The sequence below is a fragment of the Equus przewalskii genome, chromosome 9, assembly GCF_037783145.1.
Source record: "Equus przewalskii isolate Varuska chromosome 9, EquPr2, whole genome shotgun sequence".
NCBI classification, from domain to species: domain Eukaryota; kingdom Metazoa; phylum Chordata; class Mammalia; order Perissodactyla; family Equidae; genus Equus; species Equus przewalskii.
Genome location: NC_091839.1, coordinates 7944434 through 7963038, shown reverse-complemented (window position 1 = coordinate 7963038; position 18605 = coordinate 7944434). Strand labels below are relative to the sequence as shown.

The 18605-nt window shown below is 47.9% G+C and overlaps 2 protein-coding genes and 1 long non-coding RNA gene across 15 annotated transcripts in view; 1 reads left to right on the top strand and 2 right to left on the bottom strand.

Annotated features, from left to right (window-relative positions):
• The window catches only part of LOC103543488 (5-hydroxymethylcytosine binding, ES cell specific), a 70912-nt gene extending 68385 nt beyond the window's left edge, over positions 1–2527 (bottom strand). For all 5 annotated transcript variants that reach the window (XR_011522242.1, XM_070557606.1, XM_070557615.1 and 2 more), the window contains exon 1: positions 1591–2527. The gene's annotated coding sequence lies outside the window, so the exon portion shown is untranslated. The remainder of the gene's footprint in view (positions 1–1590) is intronic.
• Positions 2528–2586: 59 nt separating this feature from the next.
• LOC103543496 (abasic site processing protein HMCES-like) overlaps positions 2587–18605 on the top strand; it is a 103136-nt gene continuing 87117 nt past the window's right edge. For 2 of the 9 annotated variants that reach the window (XM_070557600.1, XM_070557596.1), the window contains exons 1-3: positions 2587–2724; positions 3201–3584; positions 15927–16132. In XM_070557600.1, the coding sequence (XP_070413701.1) occupies positions 15950–16132 (183 nt within the window). In that variant the 5' untranslated portion in view covers positions 2587–2724; positions 3201–3584; positions 15927–15949. Of the gene's footprint in view, positions 2725–3200; positions 3585–14801; positions 15296–15367; positions 15490–15926; positions 16133–18605 lie in introns of those variants that run through there. The other 7 variants (XM_070557594.1, XR_011522241.1, XM_070557599.1 and 4 more) reach the window with 7 other exon arrangements.
• On the bottom strand, positions 12595–15023 carry LOC139073478 (uncharacterized). Its single transcript, XR_011522256.1, has 3 exons — positions 14913–15023; positions 14043–14306; positions 12595–13673 (listed from the first exon to the last, which is right to left on the bottom strand). It is a non-coding gene; the product is annotated as an uncharacterized lncRNA (long non-coding RNA).

Here is an 18605-nt window from a genome sequence, read left to right as displayed (position 1 = left end):
ACTGCCAACACAGTGAAATCCATTTTGGACTTGTGACCTCAGAACTGTAAGATAGCAAACTGTTGTGTTAAGCCACCACGTTTGTGGTGATTTGTCATAGCAGCAAGAGGGAACAAATACAGAAGGAAAAGTTTCAGCTTAGAGTGATCCCAGTTAGGTCAGCATTCTAGTTTTGCTGAATCTGATAATATATTGACAGAAGACGGGACTCTGGAATGGAATGGAAAAGGGCGGATTGTCTTTAATTCAATAATGACTGGGAGCCTACTGTGAGGAAGGAAGGCACTGTGCTAAGTGCTGTGAGAAAACAATAAAAAATATATGAAGAATCACACAGAACTATTTAGGAGAAGACAGAAGAGCTGAGTGGAAGTGATGAGCTTAGGAGATTGGGAGGGCTTCACGAATGAAGAGAGGTATATGCTAGTCCTTGAAGGCAGGAATTCAATAGATAAAATGGTTGGGCAATTACACAGCCTCTTCCCTTAAAAAATGCAAGAACAGGGGTCGGCTGGGTGGCACAGCGGTTAAGTTCTCACATTCCGCTTCAGCAGCCCGGGGTTCACCAGTTCAGATCCCGGGTGTGGACATGACACCGCTTGGCAAGCCATGCTGTGGCAGGCGTCCCACACATAAAGTAGAGGAAGATGGGCACGGATGTTAGCTGAGGGCCAGTCTTCCTCAGCAAAAAGAGGAGGATTGGCAGCAGTTAGCTCAGGGCTAAAGTTTCTCAAAAAAGAAAAAAGAAAAGAAAAAAAGCAAGACCAGAGGAATAGATGAATACCTAAACAAAACCTTACAAGACAAGGTGGAATGAACACATCTGGAATCCAAGAAAAAGAACCAGTGTCTTTGGACCCAACTGTGCTGATCAGAAATTCTGAACTGGCCTGGGCTCCAGGGACCTGAGCCCTTGGAAGCAAGGCTGAGAGACAGCTCTAAGCCAGTTTGATCTGGGTCTTAATTCCAGTCCCTCCAGTTTATTGCTGTGCTACCTTGGGCAAATCACTTCCTCTGAACTTCCAATTCCTGAGACACCAAATGGACCTCATAACCTCCACCTGAAGATCAAATGTGCCATCTAAAGTATTCTCTGGGCCCAGCACTCAGGACAGAGCCCACAAAGGACACTTCTTACTCAACTACCCAGAGGAAAGCAGCTACCCCAAAGTTGAGGAGACCAAGTCCAGATCCCAAGAAGCACAAGGCCACAGGTGTGCGATGTGATCTTTCTGTCCCCTGTGCTTGCCTTGGCTCTTCACTCTCTCGCGTGATCCAGTGCTCCTCCGCTTGGCTGCACTAGTTCGATCCCCGTGGGTTCGCTTTTCCTTCCAGGTGTCTCTCCTGTTCTTCAACCCTTCTGCTCAGCTCGTGGCTTTTGTTCTGCTTAAGTCACGGACACTCCTCTTTTCCAGTTCCTCGGCTGGCTTGGTTTGGTTTTTCAATTAAGAGAGACTGACCCTTCCCTATCAAGACCGAGCACTTCTCTTCCGAGTCTCGCCCCGGTGCCTTTCCCGGACGCTCGTCCCTCCCCCTGCAACCCTCCAGGAGCCTGTCTCTCGGCATCATTCACGTTGAGGGACAACTTGCCTCTTTTCCCTCGCTTTTCCCTCAGGGATCCGAAGACTTCGGGTGGGCGTACCCAGAGGTGGGGTACCGCCCTCGCCACGACTTGGAACACAACGGGAGGGGTCCAAGCCCGGAAAGGCCTGGAGAATACTCTTCCTGACTATCACAGGAGCCTAGAAGAGACTGCTTCTTCGCCAAAGAGGATACTCTGAGGACGGCTAGAGCCCTTTCAGGGTGATCCCTTGGGTGGAGGTGACAGAGGCCTGATAGGAGAATGCCCATCCGTGGCCCAAGCGCCCACGGAGGGTCTATGCCTGGGTTGGGCCTCAATGGCCATGCCCAGGTACCACCTGAGGGCAGGTGGTTGTTTTTGGGCAGGGCAACAGGCAGGGAGGGGAGGTGGCTTTCAGCATCTTCCTGGAAGGCCCAGGAGAGGCAATGACCCGTGGGCTGTGGCCCCAGGGCAGAGGCCTCCTGTGCCCATGTCTAGGGGAGGCATCGGTCCCAGGATTGGCCTATTTTGCGGTTGACCCGACCCCGTCCCTTGGTGTGGGACTCGGGGTATCTTCAGGGCCCCCGGCTCACCGGAGTTCACCCCTTCCGATCCCCATCTGACCCCACAGCCATCCACTGCGGTCCCAATTCGGGTCCACAGAGGGGCCCGGCGTGCCCGGGTCTCACCACCCGGGAATGCTGCCACTGGGGTGGTGGTGATGGTGGCAGTTGGGGCAGAGGCTGGGGTGGCGAGGGGCAGCGGTGGGGGTCATGGCGGCGGTGGAGGCAGCCGCCCAGAGATCTGCGATCTCCGGGACCATTGGAGGGGAAGGTGGAGGCGCCCTGCACGCCTGCCCCCCTCGCACTTCCTTCCTCCTCTCCCCAGGCCCCGATCCCCACCAACCACACTCTCCCGGAGCCCAGCTTCCTGATGCTGCAGCCGGCCAATCAACTGCGCACGCGCGGGCCGCAGGCCCTCTCTGGCCTCACAATGCCCACCCCCGGTGCTAAGCAACGCGAGCGCGAGGCTCTGAGGGAGCGGGCGCGCCCTCTGGCGGTGCCTAGGCTTGGCCGGTGCTTTCCTGAGGCGGCTCTGGCCCATGTTTTCCAGTGGGTCCTTCAGACACTTGGATGGCAGGAAGGAACAAGGAAGGGACGGAGGTAAGAAAGAGGGAAGGAAGTTAGGAAGGTAAAAAGGAAGGAAGGGAGGTAGGAAGTTAGGTAAAAAGGGAGAAAAGAAAGATGGATAGAAGGATGAATGGGTGGTTGGGGCTCCCAGGAGTAGGGGAAAGCCGGGCAGGGGCCTGGCTGAGAAAGCAGCATCCGGAGCCAGGCGGTGGGATCCCTTCCTCAAGTCAGCCTGGAGGATGTGCCTGGAACTGTCTGCCACACCCTCCAAGGGGTCTGCCCTGTGAGCCCAAGAGGGGACTGCCTGTGCGCTTCTGGGTGGCTTTGCTGGCTCAGGGACTTCGGCACCCGGAGACACAGGCCGAGCCCAGGGAGCCGCCCGTCCCCGTGGAGGGATGAGGCTTGCCCGCTGGGCCTGGGCACCCTGCCGTCCCCATTCCTCCCAGTCCCCTCGTGGCTGCATTGCTCTCTTTCCGCTGTGGCTGTGACCTGTTTTTCCTTCCTCGAAGTCTCTCCTGCGTTTTCTGAAGGCACGCCTGGCTTGGACTGGCAGTCACAGGAACCCTTCTGCATCCTGAGAGAAACTTCCAAACTCAAGTACCCAAGAAGACCTGATGAGGAACTTATTTTAGACTTAGTGGGAAAATTCCAAAAGACATGAGAGAAGGTGCTTATGACTCTCATGCCCCTCCTCTCAATGCTGAAATCTGACCTAACCCTAGTGCTATGATCAAGAAGAGGAAAGTGGCTTTGGGACAGCAGGATAAACTCAACTGCAGAATTTATGGCCAATTCACAACTGCCCACTGCCAGCTGAGCTGTCTGTTTTGGCCTCCCATCACTTCATCTGGCTTCTGCTGTTTTGACTGGGAAGTTGGTCCCCTGGGGGTCAGGTGAGTGACAAAGGTTATTCCTCGGAAAGTGCCCTTTCTCCCTGTCTCTCTCTCTGTGTTTTTTTCTTTTTCTCTTTTGCCCTGTCTGCACACTTCTCAGACCTTGGGTTGGCTGTCAGCACATTTCCTCTGGTGGTCTTTGATGGATAATCTCCATCGTGGCGCCTCAGGGTGTTCTTCTTGCAGTCCACAGCATGGCTTTGGGGTCATGGTCAGTCTGGGAATCTCCAAATACTGTCTCAGAAACACACTCTCTCCATCTTTTATTGCCACATCCCAATCCTCCAGGTGTCCGACATGATCTTTCTCTTCTCCGTGCTTGTGTTGTCTCTTCAGTATTTTCCATGATCCTGTGCTCCTATGCTAGGGTGCATGCATTCTATCCCAGTGGATTCAGTTTTCCTTCAGCTGTGCCTCACCTGTGTATTGCCTAGTCTCTTCAAAACTCATTGTCATGGACTAAAGAGGTGTGTAGCTCGGGGGGCTTAGGAGAGGTATTGGCATGCTTTTAATAATACAAGTGGTCCTAGATGGAGGATTTAAGAAACAAGAAGAATGGTGGACAAAGAAAATGTTAAAATGTGTGTAAATAGAAAATAATATTGACAGTGGAACAAAATAGCAGAAATGACTGACAGCATTTAAAAAGACAAGAAGGGGCTGGCCTGGTGGCATATTGGTTAAGTTCGTCTGCTCTGCTTCAGCGGCTCAGGGTTCATAGGTTCAGATCCCAGGTGTGAACCTACACACCGTTCATCAAGCCATGCTGTGGTGGCAAAATAGAGGAAGACTGGCACTTACAAAATAGAGGAAGATTAGCACAGATGTTAGTTCAGCAACAATCTTCCTCCAGCAAAAAGAGAAAGATTGGCAACAGATGTTAGCTCAAAGTTAATCTTCCTCAACAAAAAGTATACCTTAATAAAAACAAGAGGGGCCTGCCCCATGGCCAAGTGGTTAAGTTCATGCGCTCTGCTTCGGCGGCCCTGGGTTTCACCAGTTCGGATCCTGGGCCCGGACGTGGCACCATTCATCGGGCCATGCTGAGGTGGCATCCCACATGCCACAACTGGAGGGACCCACAGGTAAAAATGCACGGCTGTGTACTGGGTGGGGGGGCTTTGGCAGAAAAATGAAAAATCTTTTTTTTAAAAAAAAGATAACTCGAAGTTTAGGCTGGAAGCCAAGATGGCGCCGTGAGTAGTCCTCTTTGTCTCTCGCCCTTCGAGTCTACAATTATTTGGACACTTATCGCTTGACAAAGGATATCCAGACAGCATCTCAGGACGTCTGAGACACCCACGCGACTATACATTGGAAGGCGGATGGACTTTCCTCCGGGAGGATGTGGAAATAGGTGAAAACTCTCCGACCCCGACGGGCAGCCTAGTACCCGCAAGCGGCTTTCTTCCAACGGACGCCCCCAGAGGATCCACACACATCTAGGGCAGGAGCGAGAACACAACAGAGGAGCGACGGTGGAAACAGGTGACCAGAACCCTACCTAAACCCCCCGCAATTACTCCTAAACGCAGAGGGAAACTTTGGAGTTGCACAGCTGAGCCCGCGGGGAGAGTCTCTCCCCGCCATTGGCGGGGAGACCCAGCCTGGTGCTCGGGGCGCCCGCAGGGTCCCAGAGAGAGACACGGAGGGCACGGAGGTCTCCCAGCTGCCGTTGCCCGCCCCGTGGGACTAGGGATTGCTGGAGATCTCGGAGAGGACGGGGGCTGGGGGAACTTTCAAAGGCCGGTTCGGCGACCCGGAGGGGAAGCGCCGGAGCTCCGCCCGGGCAACAGACAAAACTCTCTGTCTGCCGTTAGCACAGGGGCCACGCTGAGCACTCACGGCTCCGGGAGAGGCCCGGAGAGAATTCCAGAGGGCGGGGCGACCCCCAGCTGCCGTTGCCCACCCCGTGGGGCTAGGGATTGCCAGAGATCTCGGAGAGGATCGGAGAGGACCGGGGCGGGGGAACTTTCAGAGGCCGGTTCGGCGACCCGGAGGGGAAGTGCCGGAGCTCCGCCAGGCAGCAGACAAAACTCTCTGTCTGCCATTAGCAGAGGGGCCACGCCCAGCATTCAGGGCTCCCGGCAGAGGCCCGGAGAGAAGCCCAGAGGGCGGGGCGACCCCCAGCTGCTGTTGCCCGCCCCGTGGGACTAGGGATTGCCGGAGATCTCGGAGAGGACTGGGGCTGGAGAGAGTTCCAGAGACCCAGCTTAGTAGCCTAGGGGGAAACCCTACAGGCTCACAGCAGCCTTAGGGAAAGCCTCTGCACAGCACCAGTAGAAGGCACCCAGCCGCCAGCCACAAGGCTGGAAGACCCCAGGGCAAAAGCAGCATAGCTAGGTGTACTAACCACAGACTGTAGAAGATGCCAATAGCTCTCCTGCGACCCATAGAGGACAAGTGAGATTTGGTGGGTGCCGACAGCAACGGAGCGACAAATATAAGTGATCCCACCCCTGGCCGCTGGAAAAGCCCATAACACCGTTGCAGACCCCAAGGAGAGAGCGCATCTAGGTGGGCAACAACAGTAGGCACCTGCAGCCTGAAGCCCCCCTGTGACGGCCCCCACGGCAGAGGAGGGAATCCAAAGGGCCACTGTGGCTACGAAGAGGGGCCCAGGCCCAGTTAGCAACTACGGACAGGGTTCCTGGTTGGTGAAGTATAAACAGCTGCTCCCCCCACCGCAGCAGCTGAAACAAGTGAAAGGAGCAACTAAACTCTATCTCCATGCGGAGGCACAAATCAACATCATCAAGCAATATGAAAAAATACATTAAATCTCCAGAACAGAAAGAAAGTAACAAATACACAGAAAACAATCCCAAAGAAAATGAGATATATAACCTAAATGATGATGACTTCAAAACAGCCATCATTAGGATTCTCAATGAGTTAAGAGAGAATTCTGACCGACAACTCAACGAGTTCAGGAGCTATGTCACAAAAGAGTTTGATACAATAAAGAACAACCAAACAGAAATATTGGAAATGAAGAACACAATAGAGGAGATTAAGAAAAATCTAGATGCTCTGAACAGTAGGGCCGATAATATGGAGGAAAGAATTAGCAATTTGGAAGATGGCAATATAGAATTGTTGCAGGCAGAGGAGGAGAGAGAAGCAAGACTTAAAAGAAATGAAGAAACTCTCCGAGAATTATCAGACACAATTAGGAGATGCAACGTAAGGATTATAGGTATACCAGAGGGAGAAGAGAAGGAGAAAGGGGCAGAAACCCTATTCAAAGAAATAATGGCTGAGAACTTCCCAAATCTGGTGAGGGAGATGGATCTTCAGGTGACAGAAGCCAATAGATCTCCAAACTTTATCAATGCAAGAAGACCAACTCCACGGCATATAGTAGTGAAGCTAGCAAAAGTCAACGACAAGGAGAAAATATTAAGGACAGCCAGGCAAAAGAAACTAACCTACAAAGGAACCCCCATCAGGCTATCAGCAGATTTCTCAGCAGAAACTTTACAGGCTAGAAGAGAGTGGAATGATATATTCAAAAATCTGAAGGACAAAAATCTACAGCCGAGAATTCTCTACCCAGCGAAAATATCCTTCAAATATGATGGAGAAATAAAAACTTTCCCAGACAAACAAAAATTAAGGGAGTTCATTGCCACAAAACCTCCTCTTCAGGAAATCCTCAGGAAAACCCTCATTCCTGAAAAATCCAAAAAAGGAAAGGGGCTACAAAACCAAGAGCAGAGGAGATAAGTAGAAGGACAACAACAGAGAGTAGCAGCTCTACATCAGAACAGATTAAACCATGGGACGAGAAACAAAGGAAACTGAAGAACACCGGAAAACAAGACACAAAATGGTAGTGGTAGGCCCCCACATCTCAATAATCACTCTAAATGTAAATGGATTGAACTCCCCAATCAAAAGACACAGAGTGGCAGGATGGATCAAAGAACAAGATCCAACAATATGCTGCCTCCAGGAAACACACCTCAGCCCCAAAGACAAACACAGACTCAGAGTGAAGGGATGGAGAACAATACTCCAAGCTAATAATGAACAAAAGAAAGCAGGTGTCGCTATACTAATATCAGACAAGGTAGATTTCAAAACAAAACAGATAAAGAAAGATAAAGAGGGACAGTATATAATGATAAAAGGGACTCTCCACCAAGAAGACATAACACTTATAAATATATACGCACCCAACACAGGAGCACCAAAATTTGTAAAGCAACTCTTAATAGAACTAAAAGAAGACATCAACAACAATACAATAATAGTAGGGGACCTCAACACACCATTAACACCAATGGACAGAACATCCAGACAGAAAATCAACAAGGAAATAATAGAATTAAATGAAAAATTAGACCAGATGGACTTAATAGATATATATAGAACACTTCATCCAAAAACAGCAGGTTACACATTCTTCTCAAGTGCACATGGAACATTCTCAAGGATCGACCATATTTTGGGAACCAAAGCAAACATCAATAAATACAAGAGAGTTGAAATAATATCAAGCATCTTTTCTGATCATAACGCTATTAAACTAGAAATCAACTACAAGAAAAAAGCAGAGAAAGGTGCAAAAATGTGGAGACTAAACAACACGCTTCTCAACAAACAATGGATCATTGAAGAAATTAAAGAAGAAATCAAATATTATCTGGAGACAAATGAAAATGAGAACACGACATACCAAATCATTTGGGATGCAGCAAAAGCAGTCCTAAGAGGGAAATTCATCGCAATACAGGCTCACCTCACTAAACAAGAAAAAGCTCACGTAAGCAACCTCAAACGACACCTAACAGAACTAGAAAAAGAAGAACAAACAAAGCCCAGAGTCAGTAGAAGGAGGGAAATAATAAAAATAAGAGCAGAAATAAACGATATTGAAACAAAAAAGACAATAGAAAGGATCAACGAAACAAAGAGTTGGTTCTTCGAAAGAATTAACAAAATTGACAAACCCCTAGCCAGACTCACCAAGAAAAGAAGAGAGAAATCGCAAATTAATAAAATCAGGAATGACAGAGGAGAAATCACAACAGATACCAATGAAATACAAGAGATCATAAGAGAATACTATGAAAAACTATATGCCAACAAATTGAACAACCTGGAAGAAATGGACAAATTCCTAGACTCCTACAATCTCCCCAAACTGAATCAGGAAGAAATGGAGAATCTGAATAGACCAATCACAAGTAAGGAAATAGAAACGGTAATCAAAAACCTCCCCAAAAACAAGAGTCCAGGACCAGACGGCTTCTCTGGAGAATTCTACCAAACATTCAAAGAAGACTTAATACCTATTCTCCTCAAACTGTTCCAGAAAATTGAGAAAGATGGAGAACTCCCTAACACATTCTATGAAGCCAACATCACTCTGATCCCCAAACCTGACAAGGACAACACAAAGAAGGAGAACTACAGGCCGATATCACTGATGAACATAGATGCAAAAATCCTCAACAAAATTTTGGCAAACTGATTACAGCAATACATCAAAAAGATTATACACCATGATCAAGTGGGATTTATACCAGGGACACAGGGATGGTTCAACATCCGCAAGTCAATCAACGTGATACACTACATCAACAAAATGAAAAACAAAAACCACATGATCATCTCAATAGATGCAGAGAAAGCATTCGACAAGATCCAACACCCATTTATGATAAAAACCCTCAGTAAAATGGGTATAGAAGGAAAGTACCTCAACATAATAAAGGCCATATATGATAGACCCACAGCCAACATCATACTCAATGGACAAAAGCTGAAAGCCATCCCTCTGAGGACAGGAACAAGACAAGGGTGCCCACTTTCACCACTCCTATTCAACATAGTACTGGAGGTGCTGGCCAGAGCAATTTGGCAGGAAAAAGAAATAAAAGGAATCCAAATAGGTAACGAAGAAGTAAAACTCTCGTTGTTTGCAGACGACATGATCTTATACATAGAAAACCCCAAAGAATCCACAGAAAAACTATTAGAAATAATCAACAACTACAGCAAAGTAGCAGGGTATAAAATTAACGTGCATAAATCAGTAGCATTTCTATACACTAACAATAAACTAACAGAAAAAGAACTCAAGAACTCTATCCCATTCACAATCGCACCGAAAAGAATAAAATACCTTGGGATAAACTTAACCAAGGAAGTGAAGGATCTATACAATGAAAACTACAAGACTTTCTTGAAAGAAATAGGCGATGACATAAAGAGATGGAAAAACATTCCTTGCACATGGATTGGAAGAATAAACATAGTTAAAATGTCCATACTACCTAAAGCAATATACAGATTCAATGCTATCCCAATCAGAATCCCAAGAACATTCTTCACAGAAATTGAACAAACAATCCTAAAATTCATATGGGGGAAAAAAAGACCGCGAATTGCTAAAGCAATCCTGAGCAAGAAAAACAAAGCCGGCGGAATCACAATCCCCGATTTCAAAACATACTACAAAGCTACAGTGATCAAAACAGCATGGTACTGGTACAAAAACAGGTCCACAGATCAATGGAACAGAATTGAAAGCCCAGAGATAAAACCACACATCTATGGACAGCTAATCTTTGACAAAGGAGCAGAGGGCCTACAATGGAGAAAAGAAAGTCTCTTCAACAAATGGTGCTGGGAAAACTGGACAGCCACATGCAAAAGATTGAAAATTGACCATTCTTTTTCACCACACACCAAAATAAACTCAAAATGGATCAAAGACCTAAAGATTAGGCCTGAGACAATAAGTCTTTTGGAAGAGAATATAGGCAGTACACTCTTTGACATCAGTTTCAAAAGAATCTTTTCGGACACTGTAACTCCTCAGTTGAGGGAAACAATAGAAAGAATAAACAAATGGGACTTCATCAGACTAAAGAGCTTCTTCAAGGCAAGGGAAAACAGAATTGAAACAAAAAAACAGCTCACTAATTGGGAAAAAATATTTACAAGCCACTTATCCGACAAAGGGTTAATCTCCATAATATACAAAGAACTCACACTGCTTAACAACAAAAAAACAAACAACCCGATCAAAAAATGGGCAGACATGAACAGACATTTCTCAAAAGAAGATATGAATATGGCCAATAGACACATGAAAAGATGTTCATCATCGCTAATCATCAGGGAAATGCAAATCAAAACTACACTAAGATATCACCTTACCCCCGTTAGATTGGCAAAAACATCCAAAACCAAGAACGACAAATGTTGGAGAGGTTGTGGAGAAAGAGGAACCCTCATACACTGTTGGTGGGAATGCAAACTGGTACAGCCACTATGGAAAACAGTATGGAGATTTCTCAAAAAGTTAAAAATAGAAATACCCTATGACCCAGCCATCCCATTACTGGGTATCTATCCTAAGAACCTGATAACAGATATCTCAAGAGTCCGTTGCACCCCTATGTTCATCGCAGCATTATTTACAATAGCCAAGACGTGGAACCAGCCTACATGCCCAGAAACTGATGATTGGACAAAGAAGATGTGGTATATATACACAATGGAATACTACTCAGCCATAAAAAAAGACGAAATTGGCCCATTCACAACAACGTGGATGGACCTCGAGGGCATTATGTTAAGCGAAATAAGTCAGTCAGAGAAAGACGATCTCTATATGACTCCACTCATAGGTGGAAATTAGTATATTGAGAAGGAGATCTGATCGGTGGTTACCAGGGAAAAGGGGGGGTGGGGGGAGGGTACGGAGGGGGAAGTGGTGTACCCACAACATGACTAACAAAAATGTACAACTGAAATCTCACAAGCTTGTAATCTATCATAACATTAATAAAAAAAAATAAAAAAAATAAAAAAAAAGATAACTCATTTTTCTATCCTCACATTTAGTAGTCTGCAGTTAGGTAGTACAGGACTGGTGTAGATCTTTCTTGTTTTCCATCACCCTGAGGGTGGTGACCTTATTCACCAAGCCCAAGATGGCACACCATCACATTCACATCCCAAGGAGCCAAGTGGAGGAGGGGGCAAAGGACACAACAATTTACTTTAAGAACAGGAATCTGAAGTTGCACACATTACTTTTGGTCACATCCTCCTAGCTAGCACTTAGGGAGAGAGGGGCAGGGCGCCTCTCCTAAGGTCCTGAGATCCCCCAGCTATCTGGGTGGCTGGTTCCACCGCCACCACACCCCCACCCCCTCCCCCCCGCCGCCCATGCCCCGTCGCCCGAGCCTCTGCCCCAACTGCCACCATCACCATCACCCCAGTGGCAGCCTTCCCGGGTGGTGAGACCTGGGCATGCTGGGCCCCTCTGTGGACCCGAATCTGGACTGCAGTGGCTGGCCATGGGGTCAGATGGGGGTCAGGAGGGGTGAACTCCGGTGAGGGGGGGGCCCTGGGAAAGGCCTGGGTAGCTCATAGCCTGGACACCACTGCATCCTGGGATGGAACTCCCACTGGGAACACAGGGATTCAAAATTTACAGCATTGAAAATTCACCAGGTAAAAAAAGCCCTGTAGTGAAATGTCTCCCTCCCAGGCCTGCTGCCCGTCATCCAGTTCCCTTCCACAGACAACCAGTGTGTCACGATTACAAACAATGCCGATGTGTCCTTTCAGTGATTGTATGGATAGGAAAGCTAATATAGACACATTTCTCTGTTTTAACTCAAATGTTTATGTACAAATGGTATAAACATTGTTGTGCACTTTGCTTTTCACTTGACTATGCATCTTGGAGATCTTCCCTCTCAGTATATAGAGTTTCTTCATTCTCTCTTTTGTAAGTTGTGGTAAAATATCCATAAAATTTACCATTTTAACCATTTGTAGGTATGCAGTTCAGTGGCACTGAGTACATTCACACTATTGTGCTCATCACCACCATCCATCTCCAGAACTTTTTCATCATCCCAAACCAAATCCTCATTCTTGTTGTAGCTTAGAACCAGCACTATTGATGAATGTTCAGATTGTTCCAGTCTTTTCCTCTTACAGACAGGGCTACAGTGAAGAATCTCAGACATACACATATACATACACATACTTTATTTTCCACATGTGCACTGAGGATATCTATAGGATAACCTTCCCAAGGGATTACTAGGTCAGAGTGCACTCCCCATTTTGATAAATATTTCCAGTTGCCTTTCATAGGAATTGTATGCCTTTCCTCCCACACCCTGGACAATACAGTATATTATCGGATTTTATGATCTTGTCAGTGTGGGAGAAAAACGGTATAAAGAGAAAAATAGTACTTTGAGTATTTTAGAGAAAATTCCAGATAAAGCATTTTATATGTAAATGTTTCTGTATTTGTATGTTTCTTTAAGAGATAATGACCTTTCATTTAAGGGGGGGCAATACAGTTATCACACCTAAAACAGCCAACAAAAGGAAGTGGGGAGTTTCTTTTTGCTGTGTTTATAAACAGGGTTGGAGGAAGCTCTGCTACAGCGCTCTGCTACAGTGGCCTGCTCACAGCTGACAGCCCCCAAGCCCAGTCCCCCGGGTCTTGCAGACACCTGCTCTGCGGTTTTGTCATGGTGGGGCTGTCCCTTCATCTGTGCTCTTAGATTCAGTCAATGTGTGAGAAGCTCTGTAACGCCACATACAAGCCTTATATGTCCACTAATTCAATTGAGCTTGGCAGAATCTTGAAATAATTTTAGTATTATCTCCTCCACTTTGTAGTTGAGGATACTGCAGCTCAGAGAGGTAAAGTGACTTGCACAAGGCCTCAGGGATTTCAGCCCAGCTCTCCTGGTTCCAGGCCCACTCCCATTTCACTGCACCAGAGCTGCCTTGATCAGTTGCTGCAAACACCGTCCTCAGCCTCGCTCTGTAGCTCTCTTCTGCTTTGCACACTTGTACTACTCCCTTCTCTTCTAGGTGTGTTCTGGGGAGGTCATGACATCCTGGTGCACTCCCAGCTGCTGCTTTTGGACACAGTAACAATGCAGGTGACAGCCAGAAGTTCGGAGGAGCTGCCCGTAGACATCATCTTGGCATGTGTGGTCTAAGAGGCCAGTCTGAATAGGCACTACTCCTACTCTTTGCCCCAACACCATGCAGAACTGAACCCAGTGGAAACTCCTTCCCAAGCCTCTGTATTCAAAAACAGTTCAAAAGGAATCACTAAGGATTTTTTAAATTATTAACCCCTGCCCCAGGACTACTCTATTTTTTTTTTCTTAAAATACAGGATAATTTTAGCTTGTCCTAGAACTTGCCCTGCCAGGGAAAGGACATCACAAATGAAAAAAATGCTTGCACCTCCTCTTGAATTTATCCCCAAAGAAACTATCTTATCCCTATAAATAAATTAGCATCTATTTATTGAATAACTGCAGACTCATGTTTAGTTTACTCACATTGACTGCAGACTCCACCTTCCCCTTCGAGGCCTCTCCACCACCAAGAGGAACACCTGCTCTATCCCCTTTGCACCCACAGCCCTCTGGTTGCTGTACTTACCATGAGGCAGGGCCCCTCTCCCAATCATCTCGGTCCAAGCCCCATGCCCAGGACAAGGAGCAGTGCAGGCTTGCTGAGGGAATGAGAGCAGCCATTGAGTTCACATGCTTATTCTTGCATTCTCACAATCAGCCTCCTTTCTAGGGTGAATGGAGGCCCCAGAGGGTTTGCGTCCATTGCCTGGGCATTCCCTGTCATCAGGTCTGCGGTGCAGTGCGCCCTGGGGTTTGCCTGCTCCCAGTTCAGTCCAATTTAGTGACGGCACTGAGGGGAAGAACAGCCGTTAGAGAGCACTGTCTGTTGGCTGCAGATGCAGAAAGCCCTGGTTCATGTCCCCAGGGAGCAGGCTCAGAGGCCACCTCATCTGCTCTTTTAAACTTAAGCCAGATGGCCTTACCGACTTTGTGGCGGAAATACACCTGTAAAGCCTGTGTAAAAAAACCCAGGCCTCCCCTTAGAGATTCAGATTGGGGCTGTGGGGAGGGTGAGGGGCCTGGAAAATCTCATTCTGGCGCGCACCGAAGTTCGAGAGTGACTTGTGTGATTCATGGAGGTTTTCCTGATGGTTTCTCCATGTTTGCCCCTGAACTCTGAGCAGTTAGCAGCAGAGATAAAGAAAACGTTTTCTTACATCACCCCTACAACGACCTGGTGCCCTAGTGATGATTCCCGCTATACAGAGCAGGGCACTTAAGGCTCCCCGGGACGCATCTAGTCTCTGCTGGCCCCTGGAGACTTGGGGAGCCCGGTCCTTCAAGATCCTTCCACCGCACCCCCAGCTCCCTTCCTGCGGTCTGCCCTGGCAGCCAGGAGCGGAGTTCACCCCGCTCGGGCACGAGCGAATATGGAGGAAAGTGGGGCTCTGAGAACCTTAGGGTTCAGGAGTCCCCAAAGGCAACCACAGTCTCCTCCTGGGGCACTTTCGGGAGTCACACTCCACGCCTTCCCTCCCTGTCCTGACGGCGGCGGAGAAAAAGCCCCGCCCGCGGCGCGGGGAACCTCGCGGGAACAAGCCGCTGCTTGGGGGCGGGGCCTGAGGCCGCCGGCGCGGGCCTGCGGAGTCCCAGAATCCGGCGGCGGCGGAGCGGAAGAGCCGCCCGGGGTGAGGTTGAGGCGACTGGGGGTGAGTGGCCAAGGCCGAGGTGGAGGTGTGGCGACGCGGGGAGGGGAACCAGGGTGGAGGGGACGCGGGGCGGCTGGCCGGGCCGAGGTGAGGAGACGCGGGAGGCAGCGGGCTCCGGGCCCAAGCGGAGGTGAGGCGACGCGGGCGGGCGGAGGGCGGCGTCGGGGCCCCTTGCCGGGCGGTGAGGGGGCTGACGCGGGGAGCGGGGGCGGCGGCCCCGGGCCGCGGCGGTGGGGAGTCGGAGAGGAGCCCCGCCGCCCAGGCAGGGCCGAGCGTCTAGACAGGGCGGCACCTGCGGCCGGGCTGCGGTCCTGGGGCGCGCAGGTGCTCGGCGGCGCGGGCGGCTCCTGAGTCCCGGGAGGGCGGAGCGGGGAAAGGAGGGCGGGCGCGGCGGTGAGGCCGAAGGAGCCACCCGGAGAAGGAGCTGCCGGCTCGGGCAGTGACCGCAGACCCCCTTTGCCTTTCTGGGCTGAGGCGCCGGCTGGCGGGTGCGCCCCCCGGGAACCGGGCCTCCCGCGTTCAGGCAGGTGTTTGCCGCCTGCCGCTCGGTCAGCGCCTCGCGCGGGCCGGCCCGCGGGCCTGGGGGTGAGCGCGACGGGCCGAGGCCCGTTTGCTGGGACAGACTAGGCGGTGACAGACGCACAGTGGGGGCTCTGAAGCAGAGTCGTGGGGCGTCTTGGGAGAATGCTGTGACTAAAGGAATGAGACGTAAGATTTGAGATGGGCGAACGTTCTCCTACTGTGTCGCGCCCTAAATTTAGGTGGCGAGAGGCGGCGTTGAAGAATGTGCGGGCGAACATCGTGTCACTTACCTCGAGATGTGCTCACGAGAGCGTGTGCCTATCGGAACCGGCAGGGCGAGCGGCGGCTCCCGGAGTGGAGGGACGCTGACAAGTATTGCCCGTCGTACAACAAGAGCCCTCGGTCGAGCAGCCCGGTGCTTCTGTCTCGACTGCACTTTGAGAAGGTACCCAGTCTGTCTGCCCCATACGAGCTTCTGGGGGCGTTGGGAGGGTCATCTACTTCTGTTTGGTTTGGTATGTGCTCAGCTTCTGAGATGACCTTAGAGACCAGCCCTTACTGGTATCTCCTGACCCTCAGTTGAGAACCAGTGTGGGCATCACGGAAAGGGGAAGTTGTCTCAGAATCTTCTAATCTTAGATGATTCAGTATTCTTCAGGCTCCATTTCAGTGCCTTCTCTGTACAAGGCATGCTAGTCTTAGAGCATACTGAATTTGTATGCGCCTTGTATTTGAATACTTTTTTTTAAGACAGCGTCTTTCAAACCTCCCTGATCATCAGGGTCGTTTGAGTATCTTGAAAAAAACAAACCCAAAGACTTGTATGGTCTTCCTAAGCTAGCTGAATCAGAATCCCTAGGCCCAGGGCAGGATTAAGACCAGCTAATCTAAAACACCTCTGATGTTTCTCTTTCTTTGATGTTTCTATTGCTCCTGCTTATGCTTTCAGTATTTTTGTGTTTGTCTATTACTGAAGCTAGAAAGAGATGTATTTGTTGTGGTTATCTGAAGTTTAATTGCATTCATTGTGTTTATAGTATTTATACCTGTAGTGTTGGAGCGACCAGTAATTTATAATCCAATTTTGGTTCTTTGGTCTATCTCCTGGAAGAGTGTATGTTGGTGCAGGCATGCAATGTAATAAAAATGCTTTATTGCAGAAATTAATAGTTTCCCCATGTCTTAAATACTTTAAATGCCCTATATGCTTTAAAAAATCATGATTGTTTTCATCCTGGATTTTTATTCTCTTTGATCTATAGTGCTTCAATCACTTTATAAGGTTGATTTTACCTCTGCTCCATACTCTTCAGAAGTCCTGTGATAATATGGTAGTCAAAAGATTCTACATTACAGGGATCTGATTATTTGACATAAACAGACTAAATAACAGTGATGTTTTTGGTTGAATGAAGCCATTTACATGAAATAATTTATTCTTGAGCCGTTTTTAGTGGATGCATACTTTCCTATTGAAACTAAAGAAAAGTTATTTTAATGAGAGGGAAATGAAAATACCATGGGAACTTTGACTGGAAAAGGAAGAAATAAAACATATTTCAAAGGAAAGCATAATTTGAAATGAAAAGAGAGAAAGATTAAGTGTATGAACTTTATTCTCTTTTAGCCTTATTTCTCTTTGTACCACCTCTTTAGGATTATAGAATTAATAGTTAGCTGGAAGAAAATTTTGTTGAGGTGATATAAAGACAGAAGTGTAGAGAAAGTGTGACTTGTCCTAGGTGACCGTATCAATGAGAGACACAGCAGGGACTGAAGTCCAGACAACTGTCCCCACTCCAGTAGATGCTTCCTGGAACTAGAAATTGGGAAGGTGGAGCCCCTAGCAAAAGTAGCCCTCTTTTTCTGTCAGTGGTGAGAATTTGCTGATAGAGTGTTTTGACTCCATATCTCTAATAAATTTTGTTAAGATTGCTAGAGTTTCCTAATTTTGATAAATATTTGAGGTTTCATTTTTCTCAAACCTGTAAATTGTAGGGCAAAGTTAGGATTATTTCAGTAGTTTATTAGTGCATGTCATCAATGGTCAGCACTTGTGTAGACTGCAACATTTGCATTTGAAACCACTGATTTGCAGCTTACTTCCTTTTTCATTTATCTACCCCAGAGCTACCAGCTGTTCTCACAAGTACAAAAGGGTAGAGGGAAAGATGACTAATACTGAGCAATAGTTTCAGTATTTTGGTGTCTCAGTCACTTTCTATTCATTGTTCCCAGTAGGGGCAGCCTCACGTTTGGATTTGGCTTACAGTTTTCCAGTGAACACACCCAAGTTAAACGTGATCAGTGGATTTTGTAAGAGTAGGATTTCTCAACCTTGTCGCCATTGACATTTTGGGTGGAATAATTCTTTACTGTGAGAAGCTGTCCAGCACATTGTAGAATGTTTAGCAACATCACTGGTCTCTACCTACTAGATGCTAGCAGCAGCCCCCAGGTCATAACAACCAAAAATGTCTTCTGGTGTTGTCAAATCTACCCGCTAAATGCCAGTAGCACACCCCTTCTTTTTCTCCCCAAGTCTTGACTTGGGGGGTTGCAGGGGTTGGGTGTCAAAATTGCCCCGTATTGAGAACCTCAAATTTGGAGTATTATTGTCTTGCAAATTTCTGATGAGAGATCATTTAGTTGGCCATTATGTAATGTTATCTCTCTTATTCCCATTTATGCTTTGGGCAATGGGCCTTCCTGCTTGGAAGGCACATTTAATTCTGGAAGAGAGAGGGGATTTACAAAAGCTCTGTTTTCACGCATTTTCTCTTCCTCCCATCCCAGGTGAGATTAACATTAGGATTTACATCTCTCCCCCACCATTTCTTCTGGGTAGTCTTTTCCTTAGTTATCCTGCATATATTAATTGCTTTTTTTTCTTGCCTCTTGGCATATAATATGTCTAG